At 34.2% G+C, this 19,697-nt stretch overlaps 1 protein-coding gene across 1 annotated transcript; it reads left to right on the forward strand.

The window, feature by feature from the left end:
• Positions 1-11,280: 11,280 nt before the first annotated feature.
• Positions 11,281-19,415, forward strand: HOXB9 (homeobox B9). The gene is made up of 2 exons (XM_073607163.1): positions 11,281-12,132; positions 18,244-19,415. The coding sequence occupies exons 1-2, from the start codon at positions 11,634-11,636 to the stop codon at positions 18,477-18,479; spliced, it is 735 nt and encodes a 244-aa protein (XP_073463264.1). The 5' UTR covers positions 11,281-11,633; the 3' UTR covers positions 18,480-19,415.
• The last annotated feature ends 282 nt before the right edge of the window (positions 19,416-19,697 follow it).

The following is a 19,697-nucleotide window of genomic DNA, read 5'->3' on the forward strand; positions in this document are numbered from 1 at the left end:
ACCTGTCCTGTTAAACCGCTGTATGGTCTTGGCCACCGTGCTGCAGCTCAGTTTCAGGGTCTTGGCAATCTTCCTATAGCCTAGGTCTTCTTTATGTACAGCAAAAAAAATATTTTTCAGATCCTCAGAGGGTTTTTTGCCATGAGGTGCCATGTTGAACTCACACCTGCTCTGCATTCACACCTGAGACCTTGTAACACTAACGAGTCACATGACACCGGGGAGGGAAAATGGCTAATTGGGCCCAATTTGGACATTTTCACTTAGGGGTGTACTCACTTTTGTTGCCAGCGGTTTAGACATTAATGGCTGTTTGTTGAGTTATTTTGAGGAGACAGCAAATTTACACTGTTATACAAGCTGTACACTCACTACTTTACATTGTAGCAAAGTGTCATTTTTTCAGTGTTGTCATATGAAAAGATAGAAGAAAATATTTACAAAAATGAGAGGGGTGTACTCACTTTTGTGAGATACTGTATATATAAATATATATATATATATATATATATATATATATATATATATATATATATATATATATATATATATATCTTTCTCTCTCTCTCTAGCTATCTATCTAGCTATCTTTCTATCTTTCTCTCTCCCTCGCTCTATTGTTCTTTCTTTCTCTCCCTCTCTCTCTATTGTTCTTTCTTTCCCTCTCTCACGAGCCTTCTTTCTTTCTCTCTCTCTCTCCCTCTCTATCTTTCTTTCTTTCTCTCTCCCTCCCTCTCTATAGTGATTGATGGAAATATATATATATATATATATATATATATATATATATATATATATATATATATATATATTTATATTTTTTTTTTCTATCTATCTATCTATCTATCTATCTATCTATCTATCTATCTTTCTCTCTCCCTCGCTCTATTGTTCTTTCTTTCTCTACCTCTCTATCTCTATCTTTCTTTCTCTCTCCCTCCTTCTATATATATCTATATCTATAGATATAGATATATATATCTATATCTATAGATATATATATATATCTATAGATATATATATAAATTTATTTCTCTCTCTCTATCATTCTTTCTTTCCCTCTCTCTCTACCAATCTCTCCCTCTTTCTTTCTCTCTATATATTTATCACTTAGTTGTTTGTCCTGATTTACTAAAGACACCTATTTTTTAGGAAAATACACAGTATACCCGCCTGGCCTGGAACTATGTAAATGCAAAATTGTAGATTAAAGCTCTCTTCTTTATTATAACTGAACATTTCAATATAATCTTCCGGCCTCTTTAAAGCAGAGGAGCTGAGATTTTTTTTAATGAATTAAAAATAAATGTTTACTGAAGTGCTAGTGCTGTTTTTTTTTTTCTTTTTCCTAATTATTGCCTTTAGCTGGATTTGAAATGTGTGATACATAAAAGGACCACAAAAATATTGTATTCCCATAGCTGTACAAGGTTAATAAATGCAATAATGTATTTATGTAACAAAGAATATTAAAACTGTGTAAAAATTGACCATGTATTAAACATCTCTGGTAATATTATAGTAAATGACTAGTTAAGTCTACACTATAAAATGCAGAGAATTATTTAATAAAAGAATGTGAAATAAAAAAAAAGGTTTTCAGAAGATTTTTAATAAAAGAATGTGAAATAAAAAAGATTTTTATATAGTTAATATTATCATTGAATATATACAGTTATCCGCATTTAATATTTTTTTGCAAAAATGGGCCTTTAAGTTAAAATATAATACATAAGTATTAGCATCTCTATTTGCTTTATTGTTTTATTGTTGTAATTAAACATATTTTTCACATGCACTAGAGAAAGCTGGAAATTCTGTTATACCACATACATTTACAGTTTACATGTTCAACCAAGGAACAATACATTTATTTTCAAAAAATGAACGTGCTTAATTATTGTACAAAATATAAAAAGGAATGTCAAGTATGGAGTATTCATTAATAATTATTATTTGTGGTGGTGTATTTGTACACCTGTAAGAGTTTGCAGACAGCCAGCTTAAACCCTGTAACACTGTCAAAGTACATGCATGGTCCTATACATATGCCAATGTATATGCTCTTGAGGCTTGTTTTTTTTTTTAACCTATGGATAGGTATGCTATTGTTGGCCATGAATGATAAAAAGCAGCTCTGAAAGTGCACAATCCAGTTGACATGTGTAAGTTGTAAAGTTGAAAAGCCTCACTTCATCCAAATCAGTGTATTGGATGGTTTGGAAAAAAATAAATAAATACAAAATAAAAAACAACACATATGTAATTTTAAGAGTGCAATATTGTGCATCATGTGTTATTGTAAAATAATAATAATCGGAAGGACTTGTTATTATCAGTATTTAAAAAAAATTAAATATATATATTTTGTATATTCTCTGACTACTTTCCATGGAAATCTTTTTTAAGCATTTCTGGGTAAAACATCTTTTACACAAAATAATTCCTAAAATGTTTTATTTATTGAGGTCTAACAAAGTTATCTGTTAAACATTGCTACTGCTTGGCATGCAAGCTATATCCCAGAGATCATTCATAGACTCAGACCGGCATGAATGTGTTTGCATACAGATGTATAAACATGGCTATGCCAACTAGGATGGGTGAACATTGTATGCCAACTAGGGCAACATGAGCATGCCATTTGTTAAAGCACACCTATCATGTATGATTCAAAGGTAGAGATTTCATCTTACCTAATTAAAGATTATAATTTGTGGAAATTCCTGTACCCCTTTATCCAAAAATGCATACAAATTTACATGAGAGACCCTATACTGCTGACATTTTTATTTGGTTGGTTTTACGTTTTGCTTTTTATTTACATGGTATATTATGTTTAGAAAATTCCAGTTAAAAAAAAAACCTACATGAACAGAATGCTAGAATTGTGCTTGGGCATGAATGTTGTTCATCCAAATTTTTGTACAGTTGGTAATCGATGTAAAAAATACAACTTTTAGATACAAATTAAGTGGATTTAAAACTTTCTTTATAGCAGCCATGTGTCTAGACTCCATAAATAAAAGTGAAGATAAGACCACATATTTCAAGGTTTTGTAAATGCTACAATGCCTTAAATTCTTTGGGGTTGTATATCATAAAATGTGTATCTAAAGGCATGTTTAAATATGAAACTTAGCATTTTTTTATCAGCAAAGTGAATGTTTTAAGGAGTCAGAAAACTCTTTTTAACTTAGGTTGCAAAAGTGTTTTAAGTAAGAATATATATTATTCAAAATGGCAAATATTCTAAATACCAATATAAATAAAGTGTCATATTTTATCATAATTAATCTATTAACATGAAAGCTATGGAAGGGCTTTATAATATTTATAATAAATACTGTCATGGTAATAACAATGATACAAATTCTACTGGTATGAAAAAGACTGAATGTTAGCATATGTGTGTATGTCTGCAGTGAATGTTGCAAAGCAGACTTTTGTGCTGGTATGGAAGTCCCATACTTTAACCTCTAGTGAATGAATACAAAGTAACACTTATCAATAAAGAAATTCATTTAAATTTGGACACATTATCAGCACACTGAAATGTATTCATGTAAAGAACCACATTAAACTAAAATATTTGCATATGCAGGACAGCCACTTGCTCCTTTTTTCTGCACAGGTGTCTAAAAATACATTCACAAAGTATAATTATGTCTTCCCAGAAATGTTGGCAAAAACAGACTATAGGGTGGGGATTTACCAAAGGAAACACTAATGCTGGCCCAGCAATTCATTTTTTAATGGTCTCATGCACACGGTCATAACAAAAAAAAAAAATTGTTTATCAATCTGAATGTAGGTGTATTGTTTTCAATGGGGATATGCATTAACATGAATTATGTTCAGATACAAGCAAAAATTGGAAAATTTGCATCTAGGGACATGCGTTTTATGCACTTATGCATGTAAACGCATGTGTACATAGCTGCAAAATGTGCATTCTATTATTGGAAAAAAGCAGGATTTGAACTACAATTTTACACATTACAAATGGATCCAAGTGCAAGCATTTTCGGCTACATTCTCACAGCCATAACAATTTTACTGATGCTTTTCGGTAACAAAAGTTCCTGCATGCTTGCTTTTAGATTTATTAAAAAGGATAACATTGTTCTTTTTTTACCAGAATGTGTGGTGTACGTATATATTCATGCCCTTAGACACAGATTTTTGGATTTTGTGTTATAGATCTGAATGCAGCGCATGTTTACTCGCCAGTCTGAATGTCTGTAAATAAATAAAAAAAATTGTAAATGTGTTTTTTTATGAGTGTGAATGAGGCCTAAGTAATCATTTAATTTTATTCCAGAAAAATTTTGCCTGTGTAATCAATATAATTCTTATGGTCTCTTATATTTAAAACCATTCCTTGGTTTAAGTTTTAAATTAGTATATCAGTCAATATAAGGAAATAATGCAAAACAGGATTTACAAACTATACAATATTTTTGCAATCCTGTGTATGTTTGTCTCACAAAAAAGGTAAGATTTGCCATGCTGCTCTTTTTTTTACAAAACTTTTACAGCCAATGAACTTATTTGAATTGCATTTTAAAAATACAAATCACTATCTCCATCATATCAGATATTCAAGTAACAGTACTACTACCTTAGAATAAAATGTCCATAGTAAACAGATTTCTGCCAAATCAGAGCAAAGGAAATCCATTGTTTTTTTTTGTTTTTTTTTAGAAAGGGAAGCCCCAGACACCTAACCTGGATCAATCCACTGGATCTTTGCCATGTCCTATGCAATTGGCTTGCATGTTGCTCCACTTCTGCTAGATTTGGTAAGTTCTGCCCAGATCTAGAATAATTTAACCAATATATACAGCTGGGCTTCTCTATTGCTCTGCTTAGTCATTATTCAAAGCACATGAGCAACAAATGGCAAACTAAAAGACAAAAAAGTCTCAGTGAACAATAGCCACTGCACTGGCTCCAGCATTAGGTTCAGGAATTAAAAGTTCTGTGTATTGGATGCTGGGCACAAACATTCAAAAACGTACATAAAAGGCTATTTAAATTAATTCGCAGATTCTAAAGTTCTCTCCCAGGTAAGTCTGTCGCTCGCTGACTTTACCCTACAACTGACCCGCAATATTAATTAAATGCGCCCTCTGCTGGTCAGAAAAAAGCCTCGTGAAGTTGAATTAGAGGTCCTAGCAAAACTGAACTTATTGCTATTGAATGGGTACATATTTCCTATGAAATCCATATCGATCTTCTAAAACCCAGTTATTGTACTCACTGCAAAAATTACATACAGCCTTTATACAAGAAGCAAGGCTGCAGTCCAAAGCTGTCCATAGTTCTCATTGTTTCCTGTAAAATATTGTAAGCTGGATTTTTTTTTCCACAGCTGAGTTGCTGTAATTTTACAAACTTCATAATGTGCGTTTCCGAATAACATCCCATTCCTATAAATTAATAATATCCTCTTCAACTACCCCAGTGAATTGTTATGGCAGAGTCTCCTAAAAATGTTATTTCAACCCCTTGAGGGAAATGCTTGAATTTCCTGTGCATAACCTCACTTTAGCATTTGCTATAAAACACCACAAGACTAAAATATATTTATAATAAAATTCAGCATTTCCTTATGTATTCTTTTTAAGGGACTGCATTAAGGTGGCTGTATATTTTCCGGTAGAATAAACGCTGACTTGGTAATGAACAACCCCAAACTCAGAATTGAGTTCATTTTAATATGTGGACTCCATTCACTTCCAAGAATTAACTTTTTTTTTTTTTTTTTTTTAAGGAAGAGAAATATATATAAAAAAAAAAGCTTCCACTTTCATGAGGATGCAGTTAAAATGAAATCAAAGAAAAATCAAATTGTGGTGTTTTATATAAATCTCAAAATAACATTTCATTCCCTTGTATTTGATGAGACCATAAGCTTGTTACTTTGATTCTACATGGCTTTTTTTATAGAAAGTAAAAAAAAAGGGAGATTGCCTTGAAGAGGTCAGATGCTGTGATCCCCCATTGTTTTATTATGATTTTTCGTTTATTTAATACTTAAAATTATTAATTTTAATTTAATTTTTAATACTTTTTAATATTAAATATATTTAAATTGTATTATTTTAATCTGTATTTAAAATAATATTTTGCAGAGGTGGCAGGTTATAATTGACGGGTTGTGAAATGTAATACATTTGGAAGTTTTTCCTGTATAATGGGTGATATATTTTACCAACATGATGACACCTCGTAAATATCACACAAGGATGTAAAGCTGAGGTTCTTCTGTATATACACTAGAGTTGGGCTGCTGTCTCTGGTAGGGGAAATTGGTTTATGGTGCAGAAATGGGTAAATAAAGGGAATCTGGCTTGGGATTGTAAATAAAATAGTTGTATTTCACCTCCTCCTACTTCCTCCACACATGGGCCACAAGTCTAACAAAAGATCCCATGGAGCAAGGGGGAGAGGACGGTGTTGGAGAGCAGGGCTTGCTGAAGGTTATAGGCTGGACAGAGCCTGGCCAAAGAGGGTTCAATGCAATCTGTAGGAACACAACTGCATGGGACCGCTGTGTTGTCAACTGCTGGTGGTAAGTGATGAGAGGTGGGGGGGTATTTAAAAAAAGTGTTTTCTTTTTTGGAGAAAAATACTTTTGAACTCAACACAAGTTCAACCATATATGCTTACCTGGACCTGGAAGGGTGTAAAAAAAAAAAAAGGTGAAAAGTGTCATTTGGACTGAGTGTTCAAATAGTTTTTTTTAAACGTGATTTGGACTGAAACAAGGTTGGGAGCATGGGGTTGTGCTATGATTTCACAAGAACTTGGATTTGTCCCTACAAGTGATAAGTGGTCAGCAGGAGTGTAGGAGACCATCAGTGCCCCTTGACTGTGTGGTGTATAGGAGTCTGTTCATGAACTCTGAGTGTCCCTGAGCCCTCACAGGACATAGCTCAGCCCTTGTGTCATTTAATATACTTCAAGCTGGGGTAACACTCCTTGTTCATTCACCCTGGTGATCCTTACACTATATATGAACTGAAAATAATGTCACTATTGTCAAAGATACCATAGGCACATACTGTGGGACTGCAGAAACTTCTATTTCTTACATTTCCTTTACTTCTTTCCCAACTTGTGTAATAAAGCATACCCTATGCAAATTTTCGAATGTACTCTATATAGCATGCGAACAGCTGTGTTTGCAATGCCTGTTTACAGCCAGCAATATACAGTGCAATTGTTAGAATAGATAGATTCATTGATTGAGAGTTTTCATTTCTACCAATTGCTGCACACTGAAAATTGCTTCCAAATTGTGTGTAATCAAAGACCGAACTTTAGCAATAAATACTGAGGATTTATAAAAAGGTTGGTATTATAAGAGCCTGTTGCATGGAAATGTTGGTTTTCCCTTGGATTTGCAGATGAGCTGGAAGAAAGTAATATATCAGGAGTACACGTGTTTGGTAGAGAGTACAGAGAAGAGCAATATTCAAAATATTTTTTGGTGAAAATATTATACATACTTTTCGTTATTGCTTTTTTTTTCCGAGCTGGCTGTCTATGTAAAAACAAGTGATCATCTAATAGACCACATCCCAATCCAGACGGTTCCATTAAATCCTTTTATTATGAGTAATGTAATGCAGAGAAAGAATGCATTTTTATAACAGCATAAGACTGACATTAGTGATTCAAATTTAATCAAGTCTGTTTCATTCACTCTAAACAGGCTTAATAGGGTTTGCATATTAGTATATGTACATTAAAAAAGGCGACCGATCTTGTGTATTTAATTTATTACACACAACTAAGATAAAAGATAAAGATAACTACAAAAATATGACTTTCACATAATAAATTCATAATGAAAAGCAGATGTTAAGGATTAGCTTGGAAACTAATCAAACGTTTTATGAACGAACATATAATGCGTGTATGTGTTTGTCTGTGTGGTGTATATATACCGTATTGGTCAATTATAGATTCATTCTACAGGATATAAAATAAGTGGAGATAGGAAGATATTTTTCAAGATTTTTTCAAAATAATAATGACAGATTCATACAAATAAGCAATGTATAAATATACTTAGTGCTTTATACTGTGTACACTATATATACCATGGTGTGCTATACAGTGTAAACACTATATACTACGTGTTATACGAGTGCTATACAGTATAGTGTTTTTCTATACTATATATCTATATCTACCTATCTATTTATCTCTCTATAATTTATATATATATATATATATATATATATATATATATATATATATATATATATATATATATATATATATATATATATATAGCTATATGTGGATTGTTATACACACCTGGTTATTCCTACACAGTATATTACAGTTTATTAAATAATACATACACTCAACAAGTATGTACAGGTAAAAAATATAATATTGTTTTACTTGGATTGTAATGTATATGTTTATATAGTGGTTAATGCTATATTAAATTCGGAGCTGCATGCAATAGAAACTGCGCAGTATCATATATTCACAGTCACTTTACACATTAATAATGTTGTATTGTGATTTTTATGTCGTAACGATATCTCATGCTGCAGCAAATCTATTGCTAGGCCATATATAATAATACAGCAAGCCTTGTCATACAATAAATTTCATTTCCAAGGCAAGTGATGACAAGGGCTGGGCAGCTACTCCAAAATGAACATAGGTCAAGAGTCATAACATATTTATATCAATAGCAAAAGGGGGTTATGTAAATTCTACCTAATATTTACATGAAATACAGACAGCGATATATAGACAGAAATAATATGGTTTTAGCAACAATGTAACTAATGTGCGCTATATTCCAGGTGCCTGTGTATCTGTGTATATTCACTGGTATTACAAATATGCCTCTAATTTAAGTTTAAAAAGTATACTAAACTCCAGAAGAAGACATTAGGTGTCTCATTTTGATAAATAAATGCACACATATCTCAAGTTTGCAAAACCAATGTGAAAGCTGCATATTATTGAAACCTATGCCTCAAATCTATGTTTATAAACGTATACTAACCCCCAGAAGAAGACCCAAATGACTTCTGCATCTTATTTTGGTATGTATATACACATATAATATTGGGTATGCAAAATAATGTGACTGATGGATATGCCTAATCTAAGTTTATATGTATTTTAAACCCCAAAAGAAAACCAAACTATTTATTACATATATATATCTTATATATTTATAGTCAATAAGTGGGTAAATCGATGTGGAAAATGTATATTATTACATGTATGCCTCTAATTTAAGTTTATAAATGTATACTGAGCCCTCAAAGAAAAACACACATTATTTGTGTCATATATAGGTTTGTATATACATATATATCAATAAGTATGTATAATCCATGTGAAAGCTGGATATTATTAAACGTAGGTCTCTAATTTGAGTTTATAAATGTATACTGAGCCCCCAAAGAAAATCCACATTACTTATTTGTCTGATTGGTATGTATATTCCCAGATGCCAATAAGTGGGAAAAATCAATGTGAAAGCTGGAGATTATACTGCCTCTATTTTGAGTTGATAAATATATATTAAACCCCAAAGAAAGCCCACATTACTTATGTGTCTTACAAAGGTTGCAATATAGACATGTGCCAATAAGTAGACAAAGCCAATGTGAAAACTGGATATCATTAAACTTATGTCTCTAATTTGAGTTTATTATATATTTATTATATTATTATACACTGAGCCCCCAAAGAAAATCCACATGTGTCTTTATATTGGTATGTATAATCGCATATGTCAATAAGTAAGCAAAATCAATATGAAAACTGGATATTATTAAACTTATGTCTCTAATTTGAGTTTATAAACGTGCCCCCAAAGAAAATACACATTACTTATGTGTATGTATATTCACATATGCCAATAAGTAGGCAAAATCAATGTAAAAGCTGGATATTATTAAACCTATGCCTTTAATTTGAGTTTACAAATATAAACCCCAAAGAAAACCCACAATACTTAAGTGTCTTATATGTTTCTATATACACATATGCTAATAAATAGGCAAAATCAATGTGAAAGCTGGATATTATTAAACTTAAGTCTCTAATTTGAGTTTTTAAATGTATACTGAGCCCCCAAAAAATCCATATTACTTATGTGTCTTATATTGGTTTGTATATACATACATGTCAATAAGTATGTAGAACCAATGTGAAAACTGATTATTATTAAACGTGTGTCTCTTTGAGTTTATAAATGTATACTGAGCCCCCAAAGAAAATTCACATTACTTATGTGTATTATAATGCAATACAATATAGTATAAGTATGCAAAATCATGTGTGAAAGCTGGATATTTTTGTGAATAGTCCTTTAATTTGCATACATATGTGAAGCCTTTTTGCAATATTTTTAGTTATGTAATTCGTTATTTCATAGATCAGACAGGCATAGTATTTTTTGGATTGATTTGATTTCACAGATCAGACAAGCCGAGTATATTTTGGATTGATTTGATTTCACAGATCAGACAAGCCGAGTATATTTTGGATTGATTTGATTTCACAGATCAGACAAGCCGAGTATATTTTGGATTGATTTGATTTCACAGATCAGACAAGCAGAGTATATTTTGAATAGTTTAGTTTCTTAGATCAGACAAGCAGAGTATATATTGGATTGATTTGATTTCACAGATCAGACAAGCAGAGTATATATTGGATAGATTACATTTTATACATCAGTAGAGTATATTTTGGATAGACTTATGAATTCACCTGTACCTTGTACCACCCTGTCCCACCTTCACTGATATAATAACTACATATTCTATTAGGACCCATCCTAGTGGATGTGTATACTTTATTTTATAGTGGTAGGTGAGTGAGTGTGGGACTGGGGTTATGAATATTGAAGCTGTATTGTTGGGTGAAGGCTGACGTTGTAGATTTTTGCATACTTAAGTATATGGGCTGTGTCATCCATTTATGAGCCTGTAAATGAGTGGATTTACTTTGTACAAATAGTATTTATCTTTCGTCACTCCCTGGTGCCTTGCCCAGGAACCATCAGAAGGAAATAGTCACTTCCTTATCATAATCATTAAAAAAAATCATAATAGTGTGGATGTGGCAGGTAAAAAGCCCGATTTTGGGGGGGTTAACCCTTTGCGCACAGACATGGTGGAGATGCCCAGAAGTGCAAGCGATGTGGCTGAAGCTGTGTGCAGCCCATCCTCGGTGTGCAGGAGGGATAGCTGCGGTGCAGGATGTGGGGTGCAGGGTGTGGGGTGCAGTGGGGTGCAGGATGTAGGGTGCAGTGGGGTGCAGGCTGCTGTGTGCAGTGTAGGATCTGCTTGGTCGGGTCTCAGGCGTGCAGCAGCCTCATCCACATAAAACAATAGCCTCCTTGATATGAATGCTGACAGCTCCGTGCGGCCCCTCCGATTGATTGATGGCTCTGTGACGCTTTATCAGGCACACGGATAAAGTTTGACCAATCATTTGCCAGGAGCTCACAAGGCAAGCAGCCCAAGTGTACTTTTGTTGGCTTAGGAAGTTAGGTCGGGGAGATCCTAAATTTTTTTTTTTTTTTCGTTGCATCTGTCGTGTATTTTTGGTTTGTATGATGTCCAAGAATGTCCATTTCTGGAGCGCTGAGTAACTACTTTGTGGAGTCCATCATTAGCCCCGAGAGCGAGGAGCCTCCAGCACCCAAATTCTCTGGACAGTACCCCAGCCCCCGGCCGGCGGCGCTCTCTGACAGCCTGGACTTCCCTTCTTGTAGCTTTCAGCCCAAACCCCCCGTGTTCAGCGCCTCCTGGACCCCCCTGAACCCCCACAGCGCTTCTCCCCTGCCGCCTATCTACCACCCCTACCTCCAGCAGGGCGCCCCCACTTCCGAGACCAGGTACTTACGGGGCTGGCTGGAGCCGCTGCCCAGGGCTGACACCGGACCGGGAGCTGTGAAGACTGAACCGCTGTTGGGTCAGCACCCCGGAGACCTGCACAAGTTGGGAGCCCAGGAGTACAGCCTAGAGCCGCCTGCTGCCAGGGAGCCGGAGCCTAATGAGAGGCCCACTTTCCAGGACAATAAAGTGTGCGAAGGAAGCGAGGACAAAGACAGGCCACATCAAAGTAAGTTATATAGCTAAGGAAGTGCTACACAATAGACTGCAATAAAAAAAGTGTAAGGAAATCTCTGATCCGGTCCACCATTATGCTTACATATACTATAGACATGTATAGGGGCCAGGACACAGCTATACGAGAGCAGAACCTGCACCACAACTCATACATACAACTAAACTACATATAAATATGTACATAGCCAGGAAAACTCTGATCCTGTCCCAACATTATGCCTACATATATTATAGACATGTATAGGGGCCAGGACACAGCTATAGGAGAGCAAAACCTGCACCACAACTCATACATACAACTAAACTACATATAAATATAAACATAACCAGGAAAACTCTGATCCTGTCCCAACATTATGCCTACATATATTATAGATATGTATAGGGGCCAGGACACAGCTATAGGAGAGCAGAACCTGCACCACAACTCATACATACAACTAAACTACATATAAATATGAACTCAACCAGGAAAACTCTGATCCTGTCCCAACATTATGCTTACATATACTATAGACATGTACAGGGACAAGGACACAGCCAACAACTATAGGAGACTAAACTAACCTGCACCATAACTCTTACATAACTTCCAACCATCCCTAGTAATACAACTAAACAACATATAAATATGAACACAAGAAGGAAATCTCTGATCCAGTCCCAAAATTATGCCAACATATACTATAGACATGTACAGGGGCCAGAACACAGCTGTAGCAGAGTAGAATTGCACCATAACTCATACATAACATCCAACCATCTCTAGTAATACAACTAAACTACATATAAATATGAACACAAGCAGGAAATCTCTGATCCGGTTCCAACATTATGGCTACATATACTATAGACAGGAACAGGGACCAGGACACAGCTATAGGAAAGTAGATCTGCACCACAACTCATACATAAAACTAAACTACATATAAATAATAACACAACCAGGAAAACTCTGATCCTGTCCCAACATCATGCCTACATATACTATAGACATGTACAAGGACCAGGACACAGCTATAGGAGAGTAGAACCTGCACCACAACTCATACATAAAAGACAGTCATCCCTAGTAATACAACTAAAATCACATATAAATATGAATACAAACAGGAAATCTCTGACCCTGTATCAATATTATGCCTATACACACTATAGACATGAACAGGGACCAGGACACAGCTATAGGAGAGCAGACCTGGACCACAACTCATACATAAAATTACTACATATAAATATGAAGACAGCCGGGAAAACTCTGATCCTGTCCCAACATTATTTCTATATATAGTATAGACATGTACAGGGACCAGGGCACAGCCAACAACTATAGGAGAGCAGACCCTGGACCAGAACTCATACTCAACTAAATTACATATGAATATGTACACAAGCAGGGAATATCTGATCCTGCCCCTACATTATGCCTACACATACTAATGACATGTACAGTGACTAAAGAACTATGGGAGAGTAGACCTGCACCACAACTCATCAATAACAACCAGCCACCCTTAGTAATAAAACGAAACTACATGTCATTATGTACACAACCAGGAAATCTCTGATCCTGTCCCTACATTATGCCTACACATACTATAGACATGTACAGTGACTAAAAAACTATATGAGAGTAGACCTGCACCATAAATCATCCATAACAACCCACCATATTTAGTAATACAATTCACATATAAATATAAACACAAGCAGGAAATATCTGATCCTTTATCAATATTATTCCTACACACACCATAGACATGTACAGTGACTAAAAAACGATAGAAGAGTAGACCTGCACCACAACTCATCCATAACAGACATCCCTAGTAATACAACTAAAATCACATAGAATTTTGAACACAAACAGAAAATCTCCGATCATGTACCAACATTATATTTACACACACCATAGACATCCCTAGTAGTAAAGCACTTATAAATATATACACTACAATGAAATCTTGAAAACTGTACCAACATTATGCTTACACACACCATAGATTTGTACAGTGACTACAAAAAAACATAGAAGTGTAGAACCTGCACCATTACTTATCTATAACAACCAGACATCCCTATAGTAATAAAACTAAAGCACCTATAAACATGTATGTATACACACACTATAAACATGTACAGTGTCAGTGACTAAAAAAAACTATAGGAGAGTAGAACCTGCACCGTTACTTATCCATAACAACCAGACATCCCTAGTAATACAACGAAAGCACATATAATTGTGAATACAAGCAGGGAATCTGATCATGTACCAACATTTTGCTTACACACACCATAGACATGTATAGTGACTAAATCACTATCGGAGAGCAGACCTGTACCACAACTCATCCATAACAACCAGCCATCCCTAGTAATAAAACTAAACGACATATAAATATGAACACAAACAGGAAACCTCTGATCCTATCCCTACATTATGCTCACACACACACCATGTACAGTGACTAACAAACTTTAATGGTAGAGTAGACCTGCACCATAACTCATCCATAACAGACAGTCATCCTTAGTAATGAAACTAAACCACATAGAATTATGAACACAAAAAGGAAATATCTGTTCCTGTACCAACATTATTCCTATACACACCATAGAAATGTACAGATGACCAACAAACTATATAGGAGACTGGAATATGTACCACAACTCATCCATAACAACCAGCTACCCCTAGTAATACAACTAAAGCCCATATCATTATGAACACAAGCAGGAAATATCTTATCCTGTGCCAACATTATTCCTACACACGCCATAAACACGTATAGTGACTAAAAACATTATAGGAGAGTAGACTTGCGCCATAACTCAGCCATGACAACCAGCTACCCCTAGTTATAAAACTAAACAACATATAATTATGAGCACAACCAGGAAACCTCTGATCCTGTCCCAACATTCGGACTGCACACACCATAGACATGTACAGTGACCACAAAAACTATAGGAGACTATAACCTGTACCACAACTCATCCATAACAACCTGCTATCCCTAGTACTAAAATAAAACCACATATACATATGAATAGAGCTTGCAATACACACAAAAGACTGCAATAAAAAAATAAAGTGCACTGTACACAGCAAGGTCCTTTCCCTACATTCTGCCCGCACACACCATAAACATGTACAGTGACACAGCTCATCAGAATTCTCCTCTCTCTATCAGACAGCCCAAAAAATATAGGAGAGTAGAACTTGCACCACAACTCATTTATAACAACCAGCCACCTAATAAAACTACCACATATAAATATGAACACAACAATGAGAACTCTGATCCTGTCCTAAAATACGCTGCACACGCCATACACATATGCAATGACCAGGGCACTGCCAAAAACTACAGGAGAGTTGAATCTGCAGCACAACTCATCCATAACAACTAGTCATTCCTAATAGTAAAAAATAAACCACATAAAGATATGAGCACAACAATGAAAACTCCAATCCTGTCGCAACATTAGGCTGCACACACTATAGACATGAACAGTGACCAGGAGACAGCCAAAAACTATCGGAGACTAGAACCTGCACCACAACTCATCTATAACAGCCTAGTAATAAAACTAAACCACATATAAATATAAACACAAGAAGGAAATCTCTGATCATGTCCCACCATTCTGTATGGACACATCATAGACAAGTACAGTGCCCAGGGATCAGCCAAAAACTCATCTATAAACAGCCAGCCATTCTTAAAAAAAATGAACACAGCTTGCAATAAACACAATAAACTGCATTAAAAAGTGCACTGTATGTAGTCTATTACATAGTATATTGTCTAAACATCTGCTCACACCATAGACACGTACAGTGACCAGGGCACAACCAAAATAACTATGGAAGAGAAGAACCTGCACCATAACTCATCCATAACAGCCTAGTAATAAAACTAAACCACATATAAATATGAACACAAGAAGGAAATCTCTGATCAAGTCCCAGCATTCTGTATGGACACACCATAGACAAGTACAGTGCCCAGAGATCAGCCAAAAATGATGGGAGAGTAGAACCTGCACCACAACTAATCCATAACAGCCTAGTAATAAAACTAAACCACATATAAATATGTACACAACAAGCAAACCTCAGATCCTGTCCCTAAATTCTGCCTGTAAGCACCATGGCCACGTGCATTGACCAGGGCATAGCCCAGTCACCAGACATCTCTTTTTACTACCAGCAACAACTATAGTTGCCAACAACTATAGAAGAGTAGAACCTGAGCTACAACTCACCCATAACAGCCTAGTAATAAAACTAAACAACATATAAAGATGAGCACAACTTGCCAACCTCATCTGCACTGTAAAATATTCATCTTGTGCTCCCAGACTTGTTTTTTCGACTTAACAAATGTTGAATTAGTCTCCTCTTGTAGCCTTGTCACTTCAGCCGTGTGCCCTGATTGCTAAGGACAATGCAAGCTCATTTATCTGGTCCAGCCAGGTAAAATGATTGATCAGCTCCACTTAATACCATTCCCCATCATCTTCTTAACGGCATGGATATATATTTTATAGCACACGTGCTACCTTGTATTATACACTAATATTAAGCAATAGGCGATTCAATGATCGGTAAAAACATTTTAGCTTGATAAATGTGGGTATTATGCATGCAACTTAAACCACACTTTAAAGAGGTGTTTTTCAAAAAAACTGGGCATGGGTCCAGGGTACAGTCGTTGAGGAAAAAAAAATTCTGATGCAGCTTGAGATGAACAGACTGTTTACCAAACACTCATCTGGTGTGATAAAAGCTAAAAGCTTTTTTTTTTAATTTCAGAACTTCATATAATTTATGGCTTCAATCTATTTTGTTGGACCCTCAGCCCAAAACTGATAGCATTGCTGCAAAAAAAAGACATTTTTTAAATATAACATAACTTCCAATTATTTACAACTGCACAGTGAATACAGCTTGTCCAGGTTTGATCTATTTCTTAAAAAAAATAAAAGTATAAATAAATAAAATATTCATATTTTAAATGAGTTTGTATAATAAATATATATATATATATATATATATATATATATATATATACTGGAATGCTGCCCGAAAAAAAGAGAAAATATTTGCAGGAAAATAAAATTGACTTCCAGCATTCTTGAAATGCAGCAGTATTAACACCTATTAATTATTAAGTGATTTAATTCTCTTAAATATTTAATTTTCCTGCAAATGATAAGGAGACGGTCGCAATGCAGGCGCTATCTCAGGCACAAAAGTTGCCCAAGGAAGGAAGCAGCCTGTATATTCTGCCAGACAGGGCAGGGAATACAGACTTTCATCTATTTTTTATGAGCCCACAACGTGTTCTCTGACTTTAATGAAAGGGATTTTTATATTGTCCTTAATGGCGATGCGTGTTAAAAGCTTAAAGCAAGTTATAAACCAATATTAGCAACAACACGAACAAATCTGTAACACTAGTAATCTTTATTTGAATAATAACCATTATTTTTTTATCACATCTGAAGAAAATGCATAGTTTTAACTCGAGATGCTATTTTACTGAAATGTTTTAATCACACGTTATCCATATATAAAAAAAAAAAAAAATTAAAAAAAATGTTAGAATATTTAAATGTGTAAATACATTTATATTGTTACTATTAAAAACACTACAGCTACATACATATATATACATATATATATCTGTGTGTGTGTGTTTTTTTGTGGATACATTTCTATTATTATTATTATTATTACTACTACAAAAAAATATTTTTTAACTACCATATATATATATATATATATATATATATATATATATATATATATATATATATATATATATATATATATATACACAGCATACATATGAAACAATGATGTGTATATATATATATATATATATATATATATATATATATATATATATATATATATATATATAAAATTTATCTACATGTGTGCGTGTGAGTGTCTATCAGAAAGAAGGTTTAGGGGCAATGCATACACCATATATATATATAATTGTATTTATTTTTTCTTTAACATTTCTTTGTTGTGGTTAATGTGAATGTTGGTATATAATATGAAACATATCATTTTTCTTTACAGCAGACCCTTCAGCTAACTGGTTGCACGCCAGGTCCTCCAGGAAGAAGAGATGCCCCTACACCAAGTACCAGACCCTGGAACTGGAGAAAGAGTTTCTGTTTAATATGTACCTGACCAGGGACAGGAGACATGAGGTGGCCAGGCTGCTTAACCTGAGCGAAAGACAGGTCAAAATCTGGTTTCAGAACCGCAGGATGAAAATGAAGAAGATGAACAAGGAACAGGGGAAAGATTAATCTCTCCTCCGCCCCCTCAAAATGCACCTGCTCCCTATTTATGATTTCAATATCTTAATTAAAATTGAATAAGACTCACCCATCTTTTTTTTTTTTTTTGCATGATATACCAGGTTGTAAGCTATCATACACCACTATTATTTTCTGTGCTAAATGTTCAGAAGGAGTTTGAAAAGGACCCTCTGTTATTTAATAGGCAAATTAGTGAATTTAGTTAGCCCTGAAAGGGTGATAGCTCTATTTAAGGAAACTAGGGGGAGATTAATTAATTTTTTTTTACAGTGTTCATTCAGTACAGATGCCCAACCATGAATGTTACATTTTAAAAAAACAATCCCTGAATAAAATATTTGCCACGTTGGGTGCTTGAATAAAACATGTGCCACTTTAAAAATAAACCCTGTTGTATATCAACCCTAAAAAGGAGATCAGACAATAAACTACAGCCTCATATCATTCATCAGCATCATAAAGAGGTGTAATAAATATATATATTTAGTTTTGACTTCCTCTATTATTAAACGCTCTACCAGCAAACTCATGTTAACTCACTTTTATATACTGAGCCAAAATAACAGAAAGCACACTGGATGTCCACGATTTGCTAAAATAGTTTTTTAGAAAACAAAAAAAGAGGGAAAAGTTTTAAAAAATCTCTTTTTTTTTAAAGAAAAGAAAAAAAAATAAACATGCAGACAGCAATTGTCTCTTTAGGACTTAGTCATTTCTAATTTATTGTGAATTTAAGTTTGAGCTGTAGATTTTGTTGTTCTTGTGCCAAGTAAATCTATTTGTATATTGTCTATGTTTGGGGAAAAAAATATACTTGAAATATTTTGTTGTTGTGTTACTATATATAAATGTTTGTTTGTTTTTTTGTTTTTTGTTTTTTTTTCCTGCATTTTTAAACAGTTTACAATGCGAGGATGGTGTAAAATATCCGTTTGTGTTGTGATGTTTATTTTTCCCAAAATTGTATTAAACTAGTGAATCATTCTTTTAGAATTATTGGATACATTATTACATTGTCTACATTTTTTCCCTTTATGTTTTTTTTCTGTACAAACGTTAACAATTTGGTATTATCTATCTATCTATCTATCTATCTATCTATCTATCTATCTATCTATCTATCTATCTATCTATCTATCTATCTATCTGTCTATCTGTCTATCTGTCTATCTGTCTATCTGTCTGTCTGTCTGTCTGTCTATCTAT

The sequence above is a fragment of the Aquarana catesbeiana genome, linkage group LG12 (genome assembly GCF_042186555.1).
Source record: "Aquarana catesbeiana isolate 2022-GZ linkage group LG12, ASM4218655v1, whole genome shotgun sequence".
Taxonomy (NCBI): domain Eukaryota; kingdom Metazoa; phylum Chordata; class Amphibia; order Anura; family Ranidae; genus Aquarana; species Aquarana catesbeiana.

Excerpts from the sequence above, each read along its gene's own strand:
- HOXB9 (XM_073607163.1), top strand. The coding sequence starts at position 11,634 with ATGTCCATTTCTGGAGCGCTGAGTAACTACTTTGTGGAGTCCATCATT. Across the intron at positions 12,133-18,243 it reads CAAAGACAGGCCACATCAAA|CAGACCCTTCAGCTAACTGG; the intron begins GTAAGTTATATA and ends TTTTCTTTACAG.